Source organism: Monomorium pharaonis, chromosome 8 (assembly GCF_013373865.1).
Source record: "Monomorium pharaonis isolate MP-MQ-018 chromosome 8, ASM1337386v2, whole genome shotgun sequence".
NCBI classification, from domain to species: Eukaryota; Metazoa; Arthropoda; class Insecta; order Hymenoptera; family Formicidae; genus Monomorium; species Monomorium pharaonis.
In genome coordinates, this window is record NC_050474.1 from 16,929,575 (window position 1) to 16,947,929 (window position 18,355).

The 18,355-nt window shown below is 30.6% G+C and overlaps 2 protein-coding genes across 2 annotated transcripts in view; both read left to right on the plus strand.

The window, feature by feature from the left end:
• The first annotated feature begins 92 nt into the window (after positions 1-92).
• LOC105833307 (arrestin domain-containing protein 17) lies at positions 93-7,777 on the plus strand. The gene is made up of 7 exons (XM_012674950.3): positions 93-377; positions 1,031-1,186; positions 1,660-1,871; positions 2,795-2,977; positions 4,503-4,714; positions 5,008-5,204; positions 7,435-7,777. The coding sequence occupies exons 1-7, from the start codon at positions 263-265 to the stop codon at positions 7,566-7,568; spliced, it is 1,209 nt and encodes a 402-aa protein (XP_012530404.1). The 5' UTR covers positions 93-262; the 3' UTR covers positions 7,569-7,777.
• Positions 7,778-15,083: 7,306 nt separating this feature from the next.
• The window catches only part of LOC105833306 (potassium voltage-gated channel subfamily KQT member 1), a 41,595-nt gene continuing 38,323 nt past the window's right edge, over positions 15,084-18,355 (plus strand). Inside the window, exon 1 of the mRNA XM_036291263.1 lies at positions 15,084-16,218. The gene's annotated coding sequence lies outside the window, so the exon portion shown is untranslated. The remainder of the gene's footprint in view (positions 16,219-18,355) is intronic.

The following is an 18,355-nucleotide window of genomic DNA, read 5'->3' on the forward strand; positions in this document are numbered from 1 at the left end:
TTGATCAGTTCCACTTCAGGGCTCTTCTGCTTCTGCGTCCTTCTTTCTGGATTTAGGCCCCTATTGCTTCTGTCTAGTTACGGCCCTGGGAATCAGCATGAGGACTGAGCAGCAATGGTTTAGAATAGAGGATTTATATAGTATCAGCTGTTTGCGTCATCAGTGCGTGTCCTGCAGAAGCTTGAATGTCGACTATTAAATAAACGTGAATGAAATAATCGGAGTGTTGTTGTAAAAATTGGTGCAGCTAAAACGATCTAGCATGGGCCTTAAAGACTTCCGAATAGAGTTCGATAATCAATGGAGCACGTATTATCCTGGACAAACGGTAATGGGTAACATTATTGTCGTCTTGGACAGCACAAAGAAGATTCGCGGTAAGTTTGATTATTAAAGATTTTATTGTATCTTTTGAGATATTTTTTCAAGATGGCTTTTCCGTAAATTTGTATTATTTGTGGGATTATTTTCAAATACTTTTTAACAAAGTTATGTAAAAAGGCGTTCACAAAGTTTTAACTGCCTGATAAATAAACTTCAATAATTTAATATTTATTTATTTTCAATTTTGTCAATATGACTTATATGTACGCAGGCCTTATATATAACAAATTCTACATTTCTATGTCCACTGCATTCTACAAGTAATCTTTCTTTATTCTTATTTCTTTGCCCCTCTCGACCATACCAATATATGAGAGTTAATTATAGAACTGCCACATGTAATAACTCCCCCACACAAATACTCCATCGTTGCAAGGCTTTGTTTCCTTCGAGTTTTGCATTACTATGTTATATCACATATAAATAGAATTCTATTAATTAATTAAAATGAAAATAGAGGGATGTACTTGATATATAATTTAATATTTTATTGTAAAAATTAATTAACTGGAGAAAGGCGAAATTAATCAATAATTTGAAATTAAATTAATAATTAATAAGTATAACAATTAACAATGAAAATGAGTATTAGTTGATGTTGAGCTATTCTTTAAATATATTTAACATTTATAATCTTTTCTGGCAGGCATATGTCTGAAAGTAAAAGGTGAAGCAAACACTTGTTGGGCAACTGAAGAAGGGGAAATGGATGAAAAGGGACAGTATCGGGATGACAGTCAGACTGTCACGGCACATGAAGAATATTTTGAAACAAAATATTACTTAGTTGGATCATCCTCAGGTAATTCTCGATTGTTTACTAATTAAATACAGTGATAAATAAGATGTTTAAGGATAAAAAGTATCGAGCAATAGAAACCTCATATTATCACATAATCGAGAGAGGCATTTTCCTGTAAATATGGAGAAATAACAACTTTAACATTAATATTAATTTTAAGTAAATTTATTAAAATGTTTACTTGTGAAATTTACTTAATTTACGTAAAAAAGTTTAAATTAAAAATTTTGATTTTTTTCTGACTTTTGAAACATTTTATATTCAAGTGTTTCAAACATATTTGTAATGGACTATATGCCTAATGAAGGATGAATTAAACAGAAGAAATCTATTAAAAATAAATAAATTTGATGTAAAAAATTTGTTAGTTAGGATAAATCTGATTTATGAATTTTTTAATTCAACTTCATTTCAATTTATTATGACAAATGTTATGATTAGCTTTATTAGTTTTACTTATACTATTTTGTTAGGTGGAGAAATCGAAATACAATCAGGAGAACACAAGTTTCCATTCACTTGTTCCTTGCCAGCAAACCTGCCAAGTAGTTTTGAATCAGACTTTGGACACGTTCGTTACACTATCAAAGCCACGCTGGATCGGCCTTGGAAGTTTGATCAAGAAGTTAAGAGTCCTTTCACAGTTATTGCTCCTTTGGATTTGAATCAGGAACCTAGAGCGACTGTATGTATAAAGTGGTTCATGTTATAAATTTACTTTTAATTTTATTCAATTTAAACATTCTATTTTTGAAATTTACCTTTGATTTAATTCTATTTAATTTAAATTCTACATCATAAAATTTAAAATAAATATATTGATTAATTTAAATTATTTTTAAAAGTACATATAATCTTTAACACTTTGATGTAGTCAAATTATTATAAATTTTACAAAACTTAATATTATATAACCAGAGAAAAAGGTAATATTATGGCCCTACATTTATACATTTCTCAACGTTTACTTTTATTTATTAGTATGTTACTATGTTGTTCAATTAATTTTAGATCAAAGTTATAAAATAGTTATTATTTAGAATGTTGTTATATTTAGATTTTTGTTTTACGACGCTGTATAAAAAATCATAGAAAGAAGAATGATAAAGGTGTGGTCTTTTCACTCTAGAATAGATTTAAAATATGGGTTTTATTTAAAAAATAATGTATGAGGTTTCTCTAAAATTTCCATTAGTTGTGGAAAGTTAGGAAATTGGGAGTCGATGTTGTAAGAAGCAAGATTTTTCTTTTATAATGTTTTGTTTTTGTGCAATGCTTTACTTAAACACGTCTAATTCACAGACGTTTCAGGTCAATTTTTCACTTTTATAAGTATTATTAAAATGTATGACTTAATAACGGAGATATACATGTTCATTATATTTACAAGAATATAATACTACTATTCTGTATTATTTTAATCATTAAAAAATTTATTGAAATTAGAGAATCATGTGGAAAGAGGAAGATAGTTTTAATCGTGTTGCACATAAGATTTTATTTTTATATTTTACTGTTTGTTACAATAATATTTATTGTGTATTGAATTAAAATATTATTTTGTAGCAATAATACGAATAACGATACATTTTAGAATTATATTTTTAGGAGCTCGTGCAGCAAGAAATGAGTAAAACATTTTGTTGCTTATGTTGCGGCACGCCACCTTTGACCGTAAACTTTTCATTACCAACTCGAGGATACGTGCCTGGACAATCGATACCAATAAAGATAAATGTCGAGAACTTATCTAGTGTTGTTGTGAACACTATTAAGCTCAAGCTGTGTAAGGTATGCAATATTGCTTCATGATTAAATTTTCTTTCGTTGAAACCATTTAAAGAGCATTTCTCTCTTTTGTTTTGTAATTCTTTTATGCTTGATGGAATATATACATATGTCAAGATCCCTAAAAAAATATATATTTTTCATAAAAATAAGGATAACAATTTCTAAGTTTATTTTAAAAATAAAGAATAAAATTCTTTGCAAAAGAACTAACACTCTTGTCAGTTTCACTTTTTAATCTATCCTTGTCAAATATTCGTAAAAGTAAAAAATGTGTGTTTACAAAAATTAAAATAGGGAGTTTTTTTTAAAATTATTTTGGAGATTAACGTGCGTAAAAGTTATGAGAAAAAATTACTATTTAATTTTAAAATAACAGATTTAATGCGACCGACCCAAAAGTTTAATTGTATTGTTTTTATGTAAGTTGGTATACAAAGATTCCCATGTAGCTAATAATGAATTTGCAGTAAAAATTTCAAAATTTTAAATGGATCAAAATGTTAATTTTGATGGATTTGAGTGAAACTGATTTTCTAAGAATTTTACGAGTCGCTGAATCTAAAATCAAAAATTACAAATTCAAGATTATAGATTTAATGTTGTCAAAATGTAAATAAATTCATTGATCTAAAAAATCCCTGGAATATCATACTTGAAGTTTTACTTAAATTCAAGAAAATTTTACATTTTGCTCCGCCATATTGGACTCTAAATTTTGATATTTTGAATACAGATTTACAGAAATACAGATTTACAATCAGCGAAAAAATCTTTAACATGTAAATTAGATGCTAATTATTCCTAAATAAAAATCAGGCATGAAAGAAAAAAGACATTTATTTTAAAAGAAGTTGTAGAGTCTCACATGACTTTTCCTTTATAAATAATTTTTAATAAAGAAGTTTTTGGCATTGCCGTCTTCAAAATATAATAAATAATGAACAAAATTTAAGCAACAATAAAAGTAATAATTTTTAATATATAAATATTTTTTTATAATATTGTTATTTATTGGTGTAAAAAAAATTTGTTACATTGTTGGAAAAAATTATTTAATTATAATGATTTAAATATAGTAACAAAATGAGAACAGTGTGACATTATATAATTAAAGAAAATAATATAATTTATGAATATATTGTATTCTCACGCAAAAATAATATACAATTTTATTTTATTTTTTAATTCTAAAATGTTTTTTATAAACTCTATTTTTTATTATGTATATATAGCTTCTTAAAATTTTTATATTCTATTTACAAAATTATCTAAAAGTTTGTTTTTCCATAAGACTAATTAAAGCTCTTTTAATTAATTATATTTTAAGTATAAAATTATATAATAAAAGTTTGGAAAAAATGTTAAGAATGTTTATATATTATAATTATAAGCTTTTTAATCATGAATCTTTTTTAGAAATTATATCAAGTTTTTATATTATGTGAAAAGAGATCTTTCTTAAAACTATATATAGTCTTCATATTGAATTTTTTCTCAATAAGTAATAACGTATCATGAAGTTCAGGTTGTAACTTACCGTGCTACTACGCCACGCGTGGCCACTAAAACGGAGGAAATTGTTGTAAGGGAAGTTAGCAAAGGACCAGTTGAGGCCGGTGGAACCGCTGATTATGAGCAACATCTAGACGTTCCGCCTCTTCCACCCTCAAATCTAACTAATTGTCACATTATCAATCTCGAATACAATTTGAATGTGGAAGCATGCGTTGAAGGATGGTTAATGTCTTTTTCTTACATTTTGACATATAATTTAGATTATTTTAATTTATTTATAAAATTATTTTTAATTAGCGATTAAGTATTACCAATTAGAAATTAACAATTATAACCAATTATAATTGGAGATTATCATTATCAATTATAATGTTTGAATGCGAATCAAATTTTGCGTAAATCAAGTATAATTTATCAAATATTTCAAATTATTTAACTTGTAAAATGATTGATTTGTCATAATTCTTTATTTTCTTGTCTCCTTTAAATAGATTTTAATTTGTATTATTTTGTAGGTATCATCAGAATCTGTCTGCTAATACACTTATCTTCGTGGGAACGGTTCCGCTCGCGGCTTACCATGCTCCGAGTGCTCCGCCGGCGGGAATAGTCGGCGATAATTCAATGAAGTCACCGCAAGTCGGTTTCGTTATACCTTCGACAAATACTGCGTTGCCTCCATTGCCGGAATCTAATTTGTATCCAAACTTACGTAAGATCTGCACGACCATTAATTCTGTTTTTCTAAAAGATAGAAATATCGAAATATACAGGAATGGGAAAGTTACTTTTTAAAAGTAACTCGTTACCGTTACTCGTTACCAAATCAAAAAAGTAACTCGTTACCGTTACTCGTTATTGATTCTCAAAAGTAACTCGTTATCGTTACTGTTACTTAAGAAGTTACTTAAAAAAATAACGGAAAAAGTAACGATTTGTTACTTTGTTCGTTACTTTTTTAGTGCTAAAATGAGATTAAATAAAAAATTTGTAAAATATTTTTTTACTTAATATATTAACGTAACCAACATATTTTTAAACTTGTAAAACTAATGCAAAATAAAAAAATTTTAAACAAAGTTTTAAATTGTTTAAAATGTAAAAAAGGATTATTCGGATTAGGACATAGAATTATCAATTATTCTACAAAATATAAACATGTTAAATTTTATTGATAATTTTTATTAATTTTTAATAAAAGTTGATATTTCATTATATCATTGTTTAGATTATCTCTACAAGGTGATAAAACAGTATTACCAGTACTAAACATTCGCTTAACAGCTGCGGTGGTCGTATTGAATTTAATAAATAGTTGTTTAATATTGAATTTAATAAATTAGTTTTGGACAGTCTTGCAATAAACTTAAAGGCCGATATTTATAAAATTTGTTTATAAGAGCTACGGCTATGTAATTGGGCGCGTTGAGCAGATGAACCGGATCAGTGAGCGCTCAGTGATTCTCTAATATGATTGGTTCTTGACTTTAGTTCTTCGTTGGATTTAGAAGCAGAAACCAATCATAGTAAAGAATTACTAAGGGCTCACTGATCCGTTCTGTCCTCTGAACGCGCCCATTGATTTATGATATTTTAAAACTTTTTATAAGATGATTTTAACTGTGAATATCGAATTGAATGAAAATTAAAAATGTAAAAATTATGATATGTCATAAGTAGAAAATTCAAACTATAAAAAGTAACTGTTAACGGTGAAAGTAACAGTTAAATTACCGTTACTAAAAAAATGTAACTACGTTATCGTTACAGTTACAAAAAAAAGTAACACCGTTACCAATCCGTTACAAAAAAATAACTGTAACAGTAACGGCATTATAAATAACGTGTTACTTCCCAGCCCTGGAAATATATACAAAATAATAGGATTTGTGATAAAATAAAATCTATTTACAAGATATCTTTGCATCGTGTAGCTCTAAAAAAATTATGGTTTTGTATTGAAATAATTATTTTATTCCTTAGTAAATTTTTTCTCAGAATTTTTTTCATATTTTTTTATAAAATTTTTCAAATTCTTAAACGTAATATTTTGAACATTTTTAGAAATTATTTAAAAAACTTGAATATATTTTTTAGAAAATATATGTTATTAGTCTGGTATACCATACTAAAATCTTCTCTTACACATTTGCTTGTTGTAGAGCGCGATTCGGAATTATGTAACATATGGACCTAATAATGAGATTAATCTTAAAATATAAAATTCAGTAGTGATATTGTTTTTTTGCCATTGTATGTCAAGGATTTTCTTTTCGGAGAACATTAACTGTTGCAAGAAATAAACTTACAAACACCATAATTTCGTGTGAAACATACTTTCTTTCCAATATAAATTGCCAGAATAGAACTTGTAGAAACGGTAATAATAAACGTTATTACACGGTTGCTTCATATAATATAATAAATACTGATATTTTGAGATTTTTTTATTCTACAGGATGTCTTGCGCTTGGAAAGATAGATGGGATCAAGGTGAATATAAAAGTCCACTATAGTTTTTGGATATCTCCAATGATAGCCGAGATATTAATTTTTCAAATTGTACAAATGAGAGCACACCGAGGGAAGCGCTGAGCCGCTCGAGCTGCCACTGACAGCCAATGCTTGACACGGTGGACCGTGCTATGCTATAGCTCGAGGGGCTCAGCTCTTTCCTCGGCGCGCTCTCATTTGTCCAATTTGAAAAATTAATATCTCGGCTATCATTGGGAATATTAAAAAACTGTAGTGGATTTTTATGTTCACCTTGATCCCGTTTATCTTTTCATGAAGTATTTCATACCTTATGCAAGACACCTTGTATAATAAAAAAAACTTAAAATGTATTTTTAAAAAATCTTTAAACATTTGAAGTATAAAAAAGTCTAAGAAAAATTTTCACCAAGGTAAAGATAATAATTATTTTTAATTTTTCTTTTTAGCTCCGCCGTCCTACGAGGAATCATCAAATGGCGCCAGAAATCTTCGTGAGCGTGGAGAATCGGAACAGATTTATGGCCTGGCTAATCGTTTTGCGCCAAGATATCCGGTATATAACTTTGCATCCGCGCAGTAATGAGAAAACGAGAGATATTAACGCCGTTTTGACATTAGCTTTTACCAAAGTTTCTGGAACGTGTACTTTGCTTTTCTAAGAATATGAATTTTGATGTATATACATAAATTGCAAAGTATTCGTACTCAGCTTTAAATAATCGCTGCAGCTCGGCCTTCTGAATACGTGAAAACGCACAATTTTTTACGTATGTAATGAATCGAACAAAATGTTTTTAGCATTTAATTTTTGTACATTAATACTCGCAGAGAAGCTACGACAAATGTTGTGATACATATGTTGTGAAATAGTACAGGATATATATTTATGCCAATTAAGCACATTTGTAAAAATATATTATATCGTAAGAATTATGGATCGATATGCTTTTTATATTTAATTTTGGAAGCATATTTTTCAAAGTTAAAATTATTTATAAGATATTCTGTACATTATATATTTACTTATGTGATGTGTTAATCCATTGAAAAATTGAATACATTGTATGCATTATAATATATACATATAAGCAAAATAAAAATATATATACATTTTTAATATGTTAATGTAGAGAGGCAAACACTTTATTAACAATTACCTTGTAACACAGATTCTTTACTTTACTTCTTATTAAATAAGAACAACATTTGCAAGGTTTTTTTTGACTTGATAATATAAGAATTAATAAATTCTTATAAATAGTAATTTATAATTATAAACTTTTTTATTATATTTTATTATGTTTCTCAATTTTGAAGATATTTTGTAACAAAACATTGGCTACAATTTTATAGAAGCGACATTTTTAGCTTTATTTCTATTCTTTCTATTCTTATAAAAGAGAAAGAATAGAATTTTATTCTTACATCTCTATAATTTTTATTTCTTTAAATAAAATTGTGTAAAAATTTTTTTTATTAATTTAAGAAAAAGCTAACAACGATTATAGCACAATCCCAGTGTTTAAATATACTTTTCGATAAATTGATCCAGAATAGTAATATCACAGTATTAAATTAATAATAAATTTAAGAATTGCGTTTCTTTCTCTATCAAACCGAAAGTAATGTGCGCAGTTTGAAGGATTCAAAAATATTTGTAAAATTGCATAAAAAATATTATTTGAACACTATGATTGTCAATATTATATGTCTATACGGTTTTATTCTAGTTAATGTTAATTTTTTTATTGTTTTTGTAAAAATATACTATGACGGAATGATTGCAAAAATTGATTTTGTGAGATATTTTATATTTTTCTCTAATTTATTCAACTATAAACTATAAAATAAAATATCTTAGTATAACATATAAAGCATTTTTGTGATAATTATATCTTAATACTGTAATATGCATAATAATAAAGAAAATCATTGGTTTATGCGACTTTGATAAAATTGGTATAATCATAGTATCTATCTCTGCATTGTAACAGCTACAACTGGAAAATTAACGCATGCATGCTGCTTTTGTTTTTTTCCGTGGAAAATTTGCAGAGTTAACAACTGTGCCGTTATCGAGTCTAGATACAATGGATAGATAGTTTAAAATGTCGTATTTATCTTTTTTGTATCTTTTTTCTCGACGAGGCATGTTTCGAATTCGTGCCACATTTCCCTAGTTTTCCGTCGTCACGTATGGCGCTATTTTAATCGAAACATCGATCTAGGCATTGTTTGTACCTGGTACAATAAAGTTTTAAGCTTTAAACGGCGTTGTTATCGTAAATTTTCTCACACGTAGAAAGATGCACTTAAATTATGAATTTTGAATTATAAATATATAATATAAACATCGAAGAATTTCCTACAACAATCAAACAAATCAAAAGAGTTAAATTTTTAGAAAACAAACAAGAACTTATTTTTGAGCTATTTATTACGTAATGCGGATTAAACATTTTCCTTTGAATATTATAAGTGTATAATTAAATAAAAGATTTTAATTAATATTTTAAGGCTTTATTTAAAAAAATTAAAAATCTCTGGTTATTTTGTTTTTGCAAAAATTTTGTATTTACTATCTATTTTTATCTGGTTATTTTTATTTGATTCTTGCCGACAAGAAATTGTTTATGACGCTATACTATTGATGGAATTTGGCGCCATGAGTCTAAAAAAAGGACTTGTTTTTTAAAGAAACTCTTCAATTGAATCGACATGATATAAAAAATTAATAGATTTTCTTCTGATAACTATGGAACTCATACTTGACTCAAAATTGATCACTTGATTTTCAAAAAATTTTAATACATACAAATTTTATATAAAGTTAAACAGCAAAGAAATTTTGACCATTTTACCCTACTTTATAAATAAAAAATTATTATATAGACACATGTATTTAATTCGCATATAAAAATTCGGTGCTGGCTCTTATTGGCATTATTATTTAATGTATTTAATTTAATTCGTAGAGTCTTTAATCGATTTACTAAATTAGAAAACGTATTACTTTTTAAAATTAAGCATGAGAATATTTTTCAAAATTATTTTTTATTTTTGGAACAACAAAAACTGGTTAAAGAAATGCAGCCCATTAAATCATTTTTTTCCTTGACAATGGAAAATATATCAAGCATGTCCGTGTAATAGCCTGATCGATGATGTAGCGGACAATATCACCGGACAAACTTGTGGCCTTGAAAGCTTGAAATGAAATATTAGTGAAACATGGTCTAACTTTTCCGGATGCTTAATCGGTGAGGTGAATCCGTGCGACGGATTCCGAGGATGTATGTACGTCGCGACCGATTCACAGTACTGTATTAAAACACGAGTTGAGTGGACTTAGAGCGACAAATTTTTAATGGAAGCAAATTTTAGAATCATTTTTCAGTTGAGCTTTTACACATTTGGAAAACTAAAAAATTATATCCCCCAAAATTAAAAGCTTAATGTAAATAAAGGATTTCTTAAGATAAGATTTTGAGAAAATTAATTTCTAAACTTATAAATTTTGGTAAATTTTGATGAACACTTAATAAAAAGTTAAAGTTAAAAAATATGTAAATAATAAAAATAATAACTTTAACAATTTTTATTATCCCCTCTAATATAGGTCCTGAAAATTTTATCCAAGTTATATTTTATAAAAGAGCGCTGAAAATATGGTATTTCAGTTTACAGGCGTAAAACATGGCACTGCCGATCTATATCGCGATCAAAGAAAATCGTCATGCACAAGCCCGCAGGATATTATGGCATAACGATTTTTTCGCAATGTTAGTCATGATGAGCATGTGCATGCTTAACGATTTTTTTTGCATTTTTGATGACCTTGCCGATAGAGTTCATCCGATGGACAGATTGATCGTATTTGCAATCGCGCAACGTAATAACATCGCGTTATTGGCGGCGATATTTAAGTGAATTATTAATGTATTGTATACATTAGCTACTATATGTTGCCTTTGCGGGAGAGTATACTTATGCTGTCAATTACGTAACCATCGACATAGATGCAGCCTTCCTGTGACAAATCATAGCTCGTATAGTTTAGAGATCTTATTAAGCTGTGAAGTATTTGTTGCAATTTCGACTTTGCGCGGTGCAAGGGCAATTAAGTGGCGCAACCAATCGAGAGAATTTAAAGAGCTTGATTTTAAAAGTTATTTTTTCAAAATATGAATTTTAAAAAAGTAGTCTTCTCAAAAAAAAAACGCAAAAACGTTTTAATTTTAAAATACTTTAAAAAATTGTAAATATAGTTTCTACACGTTTTTTTATTAAAAGAATTAAATCAATTTGAATTTGATTTTGTTTTGAAAACAATTAAATTGAATTAATCCTTTGAATGTATTTATGGGTTTGAGACATCTAAGCCAAAATAATACAATATTTGCTCGTAACTCAGTACTAACAAGTTATATAACTTTATAGGCCCGGACACTGACTTTTACATAATGCATAAGAAAATTAATTAATCAAAGGTCTTTATTCCTGTCCTGAAGAGAGAACGGATTTCTGGTTGATTAATTTTATTATGCATTATGTATTTTGCAAAAGTCAGTGTCCGGATTTCAAAACCGATAAACTTGCATATTTGCTTTCTACTTCAAAAAAGTGGACTAGGGCTGCGTTCCGATATTCACTGCCAGTACTGAAAACCTATAGTTTACGTCACGTACACTGTAGAATTTCAGTACTGGTAGTGAATATCAGAATGCAGCCTAGGTAGGCAGGAAATGACTATAATCCTGATAGATATTTAATAATTTTTTTCAAATTTTTTTCTTTACTTTAAAATAAAGAAAATAGACACGCGACAGATCCAATTGCAGTTTGAAAGAAAAAAAGACTGGTGAGTTAGAGTTAATTAATTTTATTTAATTACAATTTCTTGAAAAACGATCTAGTCATCTATCGTTAATTCAATTTTACTAGGTAGCCAATTTGATCAATCTCAAATATAATATAGAGGTAATGTTATATAACACAGACATAACACGTATACTGTTATTATGTGATATTACATTTATATTTAATGTTTGCTAAAAATCTACGCCTCTTCAATATTTCCATATAAACGACAATAGATTTGTACGTGTACAGGATTAAGCCTTGCGCATAATGGACCCAGCAAACACAAAGTTACATGTAACGTGCTTGTTAGTTGTAATTTCCCACTCAATAATATAATTGTAATATAACACACGTGTTATATTACAATTACATTGTTGAGTGAGAAATTACAACTAACAGGAACGTTACATGTAACTTGGTGTTTGGTGAGGAGAAATATTAGATAGAGCAAAGCTGTCTAATATAAGATATGTGACATTCAATTATTTTACAAATGCGACCATTTTTTAAATGAATGTTACTATTTCATTTTAATAATTGATAACTGTAAAATTTTATATAAGTGACAGTTACGTAGCGCACGTGTACGGCCTTTATACAAATATTTTGTTTATAAAGTTTTCAATGTACTACTTAATAGATTTATAAATAATGTAATTTAATAGCAACGGCTTTAATTAATATTCATTTTTAATATGATACTGACATTAAGTAATAATAATATTTATTCTCTTCAGCAGTACAAAATTGCCAAGAAGGGGATACTAACATTAAGTATAATTATTGTATTTTAGTATTTGGTCATTACTTTGAATATTTTAAACATAATTTTATACATTTGTACGATTTGTAGTTCTTAATATAAAAAACTTATCGAAAGTATTAGCTACGAAACTATGTAAAAATTTTTAGTTAAAAATTAATATTTAAGAAAACAACTTTTAAAAAGTATTTCATATCATAGACATTTATTTTTTACTTTTTAGGAATAGGAATTAGAATTTTGGAATTAGCTTTCTTATTAAATATAGATAAATAATAAGTTATATATAGTTATATATAAGATAAATAAAACTATAGATAAATAATAAGTTTTATATACTTATATCTTCCATATTTTTGTATTGATTATGTTACGTTTAATGTTTATTGTAAATTGATTATAAAATTTTAATTTTGATCTATTCCTAATATTCTCTTACACTGACAAAAAAATGTGTGATATTTGCTCTTATAATTGCAAATAGTAACAATTATATTTAAAACTGTATAATTTATAATTCAAATTTTACATAGTATTACTATAATCGTATAGTTATTATTACTAATATTATAGTACAAATTACTAAAAAATAGTATTCTAACTATAATTATTTTCCTATTTTTATTTATTGTAGTTAGAAAAATATAACACATTTTTTTATCTGTACGATTTAAAAAAAGCTTTCTCTGTTTGACAAGAAAAAAATTTCGACTTTAAAGTTTTACGCACAATATATCGAGAAAAAAATATTGTTACGGTAACCAAAATATTACTATAATTTATAGTTATTATTGGACTCAAATTTTTATAGTTGTTTGACAATATAAATTATAGTTTGTTTAAACTTATATTAACGTTCTCATAATAACAATATTGGTTTTATATGGTTACTATAATTAAAGCGGAAATTTTTATATAGTAAGTTGTACCATAAAACAATTACTATTAGCATCCACTGTAAACATATGGTAATTGTTATCAATATTATGGTCACAAGCATTTTTCTATCATGCAACACTTGGAATTTGAGGTAGCTGAACAGCGTTTCTTTCTCGCCGTCGCGAATCAAGGCTGAGGCATAGAGTGGACTTTAGTTCCGAAGAAGTTGCGAGGTCGCGGTTGGCTGTGTCTGTCGTTTTGACCTCGTCGAGGATCGATAATTTAAACCCGTATCGATAAGCGGAAGTCGTCGCGCGCGCGCTTGAATGTAGCGTTGCGCGCGAGTGACGTCACGGTCTTGTGGCCGTGGTGTCCGTCCTCGTAGTACGGGATGGGCGCAGCCCGCGGTGTGACTGTAAAACGGACGAGCGCGATCTATAATCGCCGCGTCGCGTTCGCGACCAGTTCGTAATTGGAATTTCACCGGCGAGGAAGGCACGTGCAGCGTCGCGAGCGAATCCCCTCACCCCGTAACGATTGGTATCGCCACGCGGATGATCCTAAGAGTAGGAACTCATCGAGAAGTTGGCAGGACTGCTCGTCATGTAGATTCAACCTCCTACAGCGTGATCCTTCTTTGGGGTCGAAAGTGCTATACATATTGCTAGTAGTATATGTATGCGGTTTTCCCTGTCTCTTTTTCTGTTGCAATTATTACCTCTTTTTTTCTTCGAAGAAATGAATTACACGTTTGTCATTATTCGCGAACAAATATCCTGCGTTGACGAATATTACCTGGCCTTGTTTTAATTCCGAAAATAAAATCGGTTTTACAGAGGCGGTCGTGATTTACGGTGCTGTAGATTAATTTTTTTTTTTTTTATATATCTCTATCCAAGATTTTCATTTTTATATACACATCTCTCTGTGTCACGTTATTAAACTTTTTTTTTAATAAAAAGGTACGTTATTCGAAAACATGTCTTGAATGTCCAGTGCGGTGGATGAAAGCAAAAGAATATCGTGTTCCAATAAAATTGGTTTACAGGAATAATCGCGATTTATATACGTCATAAAATAGATTAGGTCTTTATTATTTGCGTGTTGCAAAAAATAAAAAGGAGGACTCTAGTAGTACAAAACATTGGTATAATATTGGGAAATAGTGTAAAGACAATATTTTCAACATTAGTCAAAACGCTTCACCTTGTTTAGTCAATTTGTCTAAGCAGCAACATTGGTTTAGTATTGGTTTAACATTGGGCCAATGTTGAACTAATCAATTTTTTATATTGGACATTAATTGGATTCTAATTTGGAACCAACATTTTATGATTAATATTGGCGTTACATTGGAAAAACATTGGTCAATGCACTTCCAATATAACCAAAGTCAATATTAAGCAATGTACTGCTAATGCATTGTACTACTAGGGTAGTAGTACAAAACATTGGTGCAATATTGGGAAATAATAACTACCTAGCAAACACAAAGTTACATGTAACGTGCCTGTTAGTTGTAATTTCCCATTTAATAATACAATTGTAATATAACACGTGTTATATTACAATTACATTGTTGAGTGGGAAATTACAACTAACTGGCACGTTACGTGTAACTTGGTGTTTGGTGGGTAAAGACAATATTTCCGACATTGGTCGAATATTGTAAAGTAGATGCTTAATTCATATTATTTAGCCAATTTGTTTAAGCAGCAATATTGGTTCAACATTAGACCAATATTGAACCAATTAATTTTTCATATTAGACATTAATTACATTTTAATTTGGAACCAATATTTTATGATCAATATTGGCGTTACATTAAATAAACATTGGCCCAATGCACTTCCAATATTAGCCTAATGTATTGTCACTGTATTGTGCCACTAGGGGAGGATCACAAAGTTATTTGTTGAAATTTCGGGATTCACCGGAAGCTCAGGTTAAATTGAGTTACGAATGACAATTAGGCGCGAAGTGGGACATGGGAGGACGAGTTGACGGCGGCGTGGCGCGGCGGTACGACGAGGGTCAGTAGTCGAGCCCCGTCGTTGCGCCGCCCTTGCGCGCGGACTACGTGCCGGCACGTGCGCGTTACGCCGCGGCGCGCGTGCTACCCTTCCGCTCCTACCACAGATCCGCTGGCCGCGTCGCAGGACGAGGCCCGCCTCGCTGCTCTGTCGCGGAGTCAATGCCGCCGCCGTCGGCTCCGTCTCGCCCCGTGACCGGCTGTCAGCAGTGAACGAACGACGAGCAACGCGACGCCGATTCGCCTCTTACGCCGTCGCCTTACGTATACGCGAGAGGGTAGAGAGGACCGGGCGCGCGTTGCGTTACGCGCCTGGAACGAAAGCGCGGAGATCGGAGCGAAATCAATCCACACGGACGCGGCGCCGCGCGCGATAACGGCCGGGAAGGCCACGTGTCGTTTGCATGCGCAACGTAACGTACGTTATCGCGTTGCCGTTATCGCGCGACGAGTGAGCGTGCGGCACGGTCCCGTCCGCTCGCTCGCTCGCTCGCTCGCTCGAGGCTCGAGCGAGCCGCGAATCGATGCCGCCGCGCCGCGAGTCGGAGCCTCGAGCGCCGAGCGGCTAACACGCGACCGCATCGTCCGCTTCAACGGAGCGACGACGGACGGCCGAGTGCACCACGAGGATCTTGGACGTGTTCCTGGAGCGCCCGCCGCCGCGGAACCATTTTTCATTCCTCTTGCAACAGGTACGCTTAAAAATCTCGACTCGAAACTCGAGCAGTGGGACCCGCTTGCAGGGATTTCCGCAGGGATTTCCCCCAAAATTTTCCCACTGTTTAATTGTCACGGGAAATCTTGGGGGGATAATAAAAATACCGTGGATATCTTCCGACATACTTTCTCTCCCCTCCCCCACACAAAATCCCCTATGACGATAAGAAAGCTCAAATTTAGGGATACATCCGTCACCCGACAACTCTTTGGTCACGATTGACTGACTTGCTAATTGTCACTATGCACTCTGAATTGCAATCAGTGTATTATCACTGATTTGCAGTGGTATATTTATGGTTGTGATAATCAGTGAGTGTTTACTGTCTTTTAGTGACTTGTACTACAGAATTTATAGTATATAATCATAGAAAGATCGGTATGTTTATTTCACAGATTGACAAGTGATAAGTATATCACTGAAAGTCAGTGTATTTCCATCTTCGCTGATTTCACTGATTTTTCATAAATAGTAATTTAGAGAGTAAATTATGAAAAAAGTGTTTAAAAATGCTTTACTTTTACGCTTGTTTTCTTTTATCACTTACTTTCTGAACGACAACCAGTGTATATTCACTCATTTGCGATACTTATAACTGTGATTATAACCAGTAAATATTCATTGTCTTTCATTAGTTTTGTCTTCAGAATTAGTGTATCACTGAAAGATTAGTTAAATAAAGTATTATAAATATGTCACTGAAAGTCAATGTATTTTCACGCTCAAAGTTTTAGTCGGTTTTTTACTTTGACTGTATTTTAAAGAGTAAAAACGCTTTAAACATCAAAACGTTTAAATTAAAAGATTTTAACCTCTCAAATTGCAATCAGTGGATGTTTATTGATTCGCAGTGGCATACTTATAATTGTGATAACCAGTGAATATTCATTGTCTCTCAGTGATTTTACAGAATTAGTGTATTGTCACTGAAAGATCAGTGTATTATCACTAATTTCGTCGAGTTTCACTGATTGTGATTTGAAGAGATTTTAAATATATTAGTGTTTTAAATTTAAACGTTTAAGAATTAAAACGTTTCTAGGTATTTGTAAAATGGAGAGAGAAGTAAAGCATTTTAATATTAAAAAATTAAACACTTAAAAAATGTTGCTATCAATTGATCTATATTGATGTAAAATCTTGATGCTCGCAGTATATCTTGATTTCTTAATAACTCGCCTTAAAATTGCATACCGAGAGAGTTGGCGTTCGAGTTCACATCAACCTAAATGTAAATGTCGCGATGATGATATTAAACCGCTCGACGGTCGAGCGTAAGATTGTGAAATTCATTCAGTTCGTTTCCAAGTCTGTTAAACGTCCTTTTAAGGAAGTTGGTATAAAAGAGAAAACATTCAATTACGTGAAGTAATTCTTAGAATTGTTGTCCGTGAGGGGTTGGGCCCTTAGGGTGAAGATGACATCATTTTTTTAAGTGCCGAACGTCTTAAATTGATGAGGGAACGTTATTATTTTCTCAGGAATTTATGGCTTGTCAATTTTGCTCGCGAGAGGAGAAACGTTATGGAAAAGTTTTTCGTATGACTACACGCGACATCGTGCATGTGCATGTCGAAGCGTGAAGATCGCAGGGCTCAGATAGCTAGATATACATCTGAGAGCCTTATCGGTCGTCCCGTAATCTTTAATATATGTATGTATATATATTATATGCGCCACCACGTGGATCACAAGATTGCGCCGAAACGTTTTTCATCGTGACTCATGACACGCAACGCGCGTGAATAAGCTGCCCATGAAAAAACCGTGAGAGAAGAATGGTCTCTTATCACATTAACGTCACAAAGAATAATTAACGCTAAGTAACTCCGTTGAGAAAAAGCGACTGTTTTTTGACTCTAGTATAGTCATTTCTCATAATTGTGTGTGTGTGTGTGTGTGTGTGTATCGCCGAGTGATTCATGTTTTATGACATAGAAGAAACGGTATCAAACATGAAATTAAAACTAAAATATTCTATTTAACAATATCATTGCTTCATATAAGCAAGAAATCGTATTCTTATTTAATGATATTCTTGCTAACACAATTCAATTTTTTTTTAAGAATTTGATCTTGATAACCTGAAATTTCAGTATCATACATTTTTA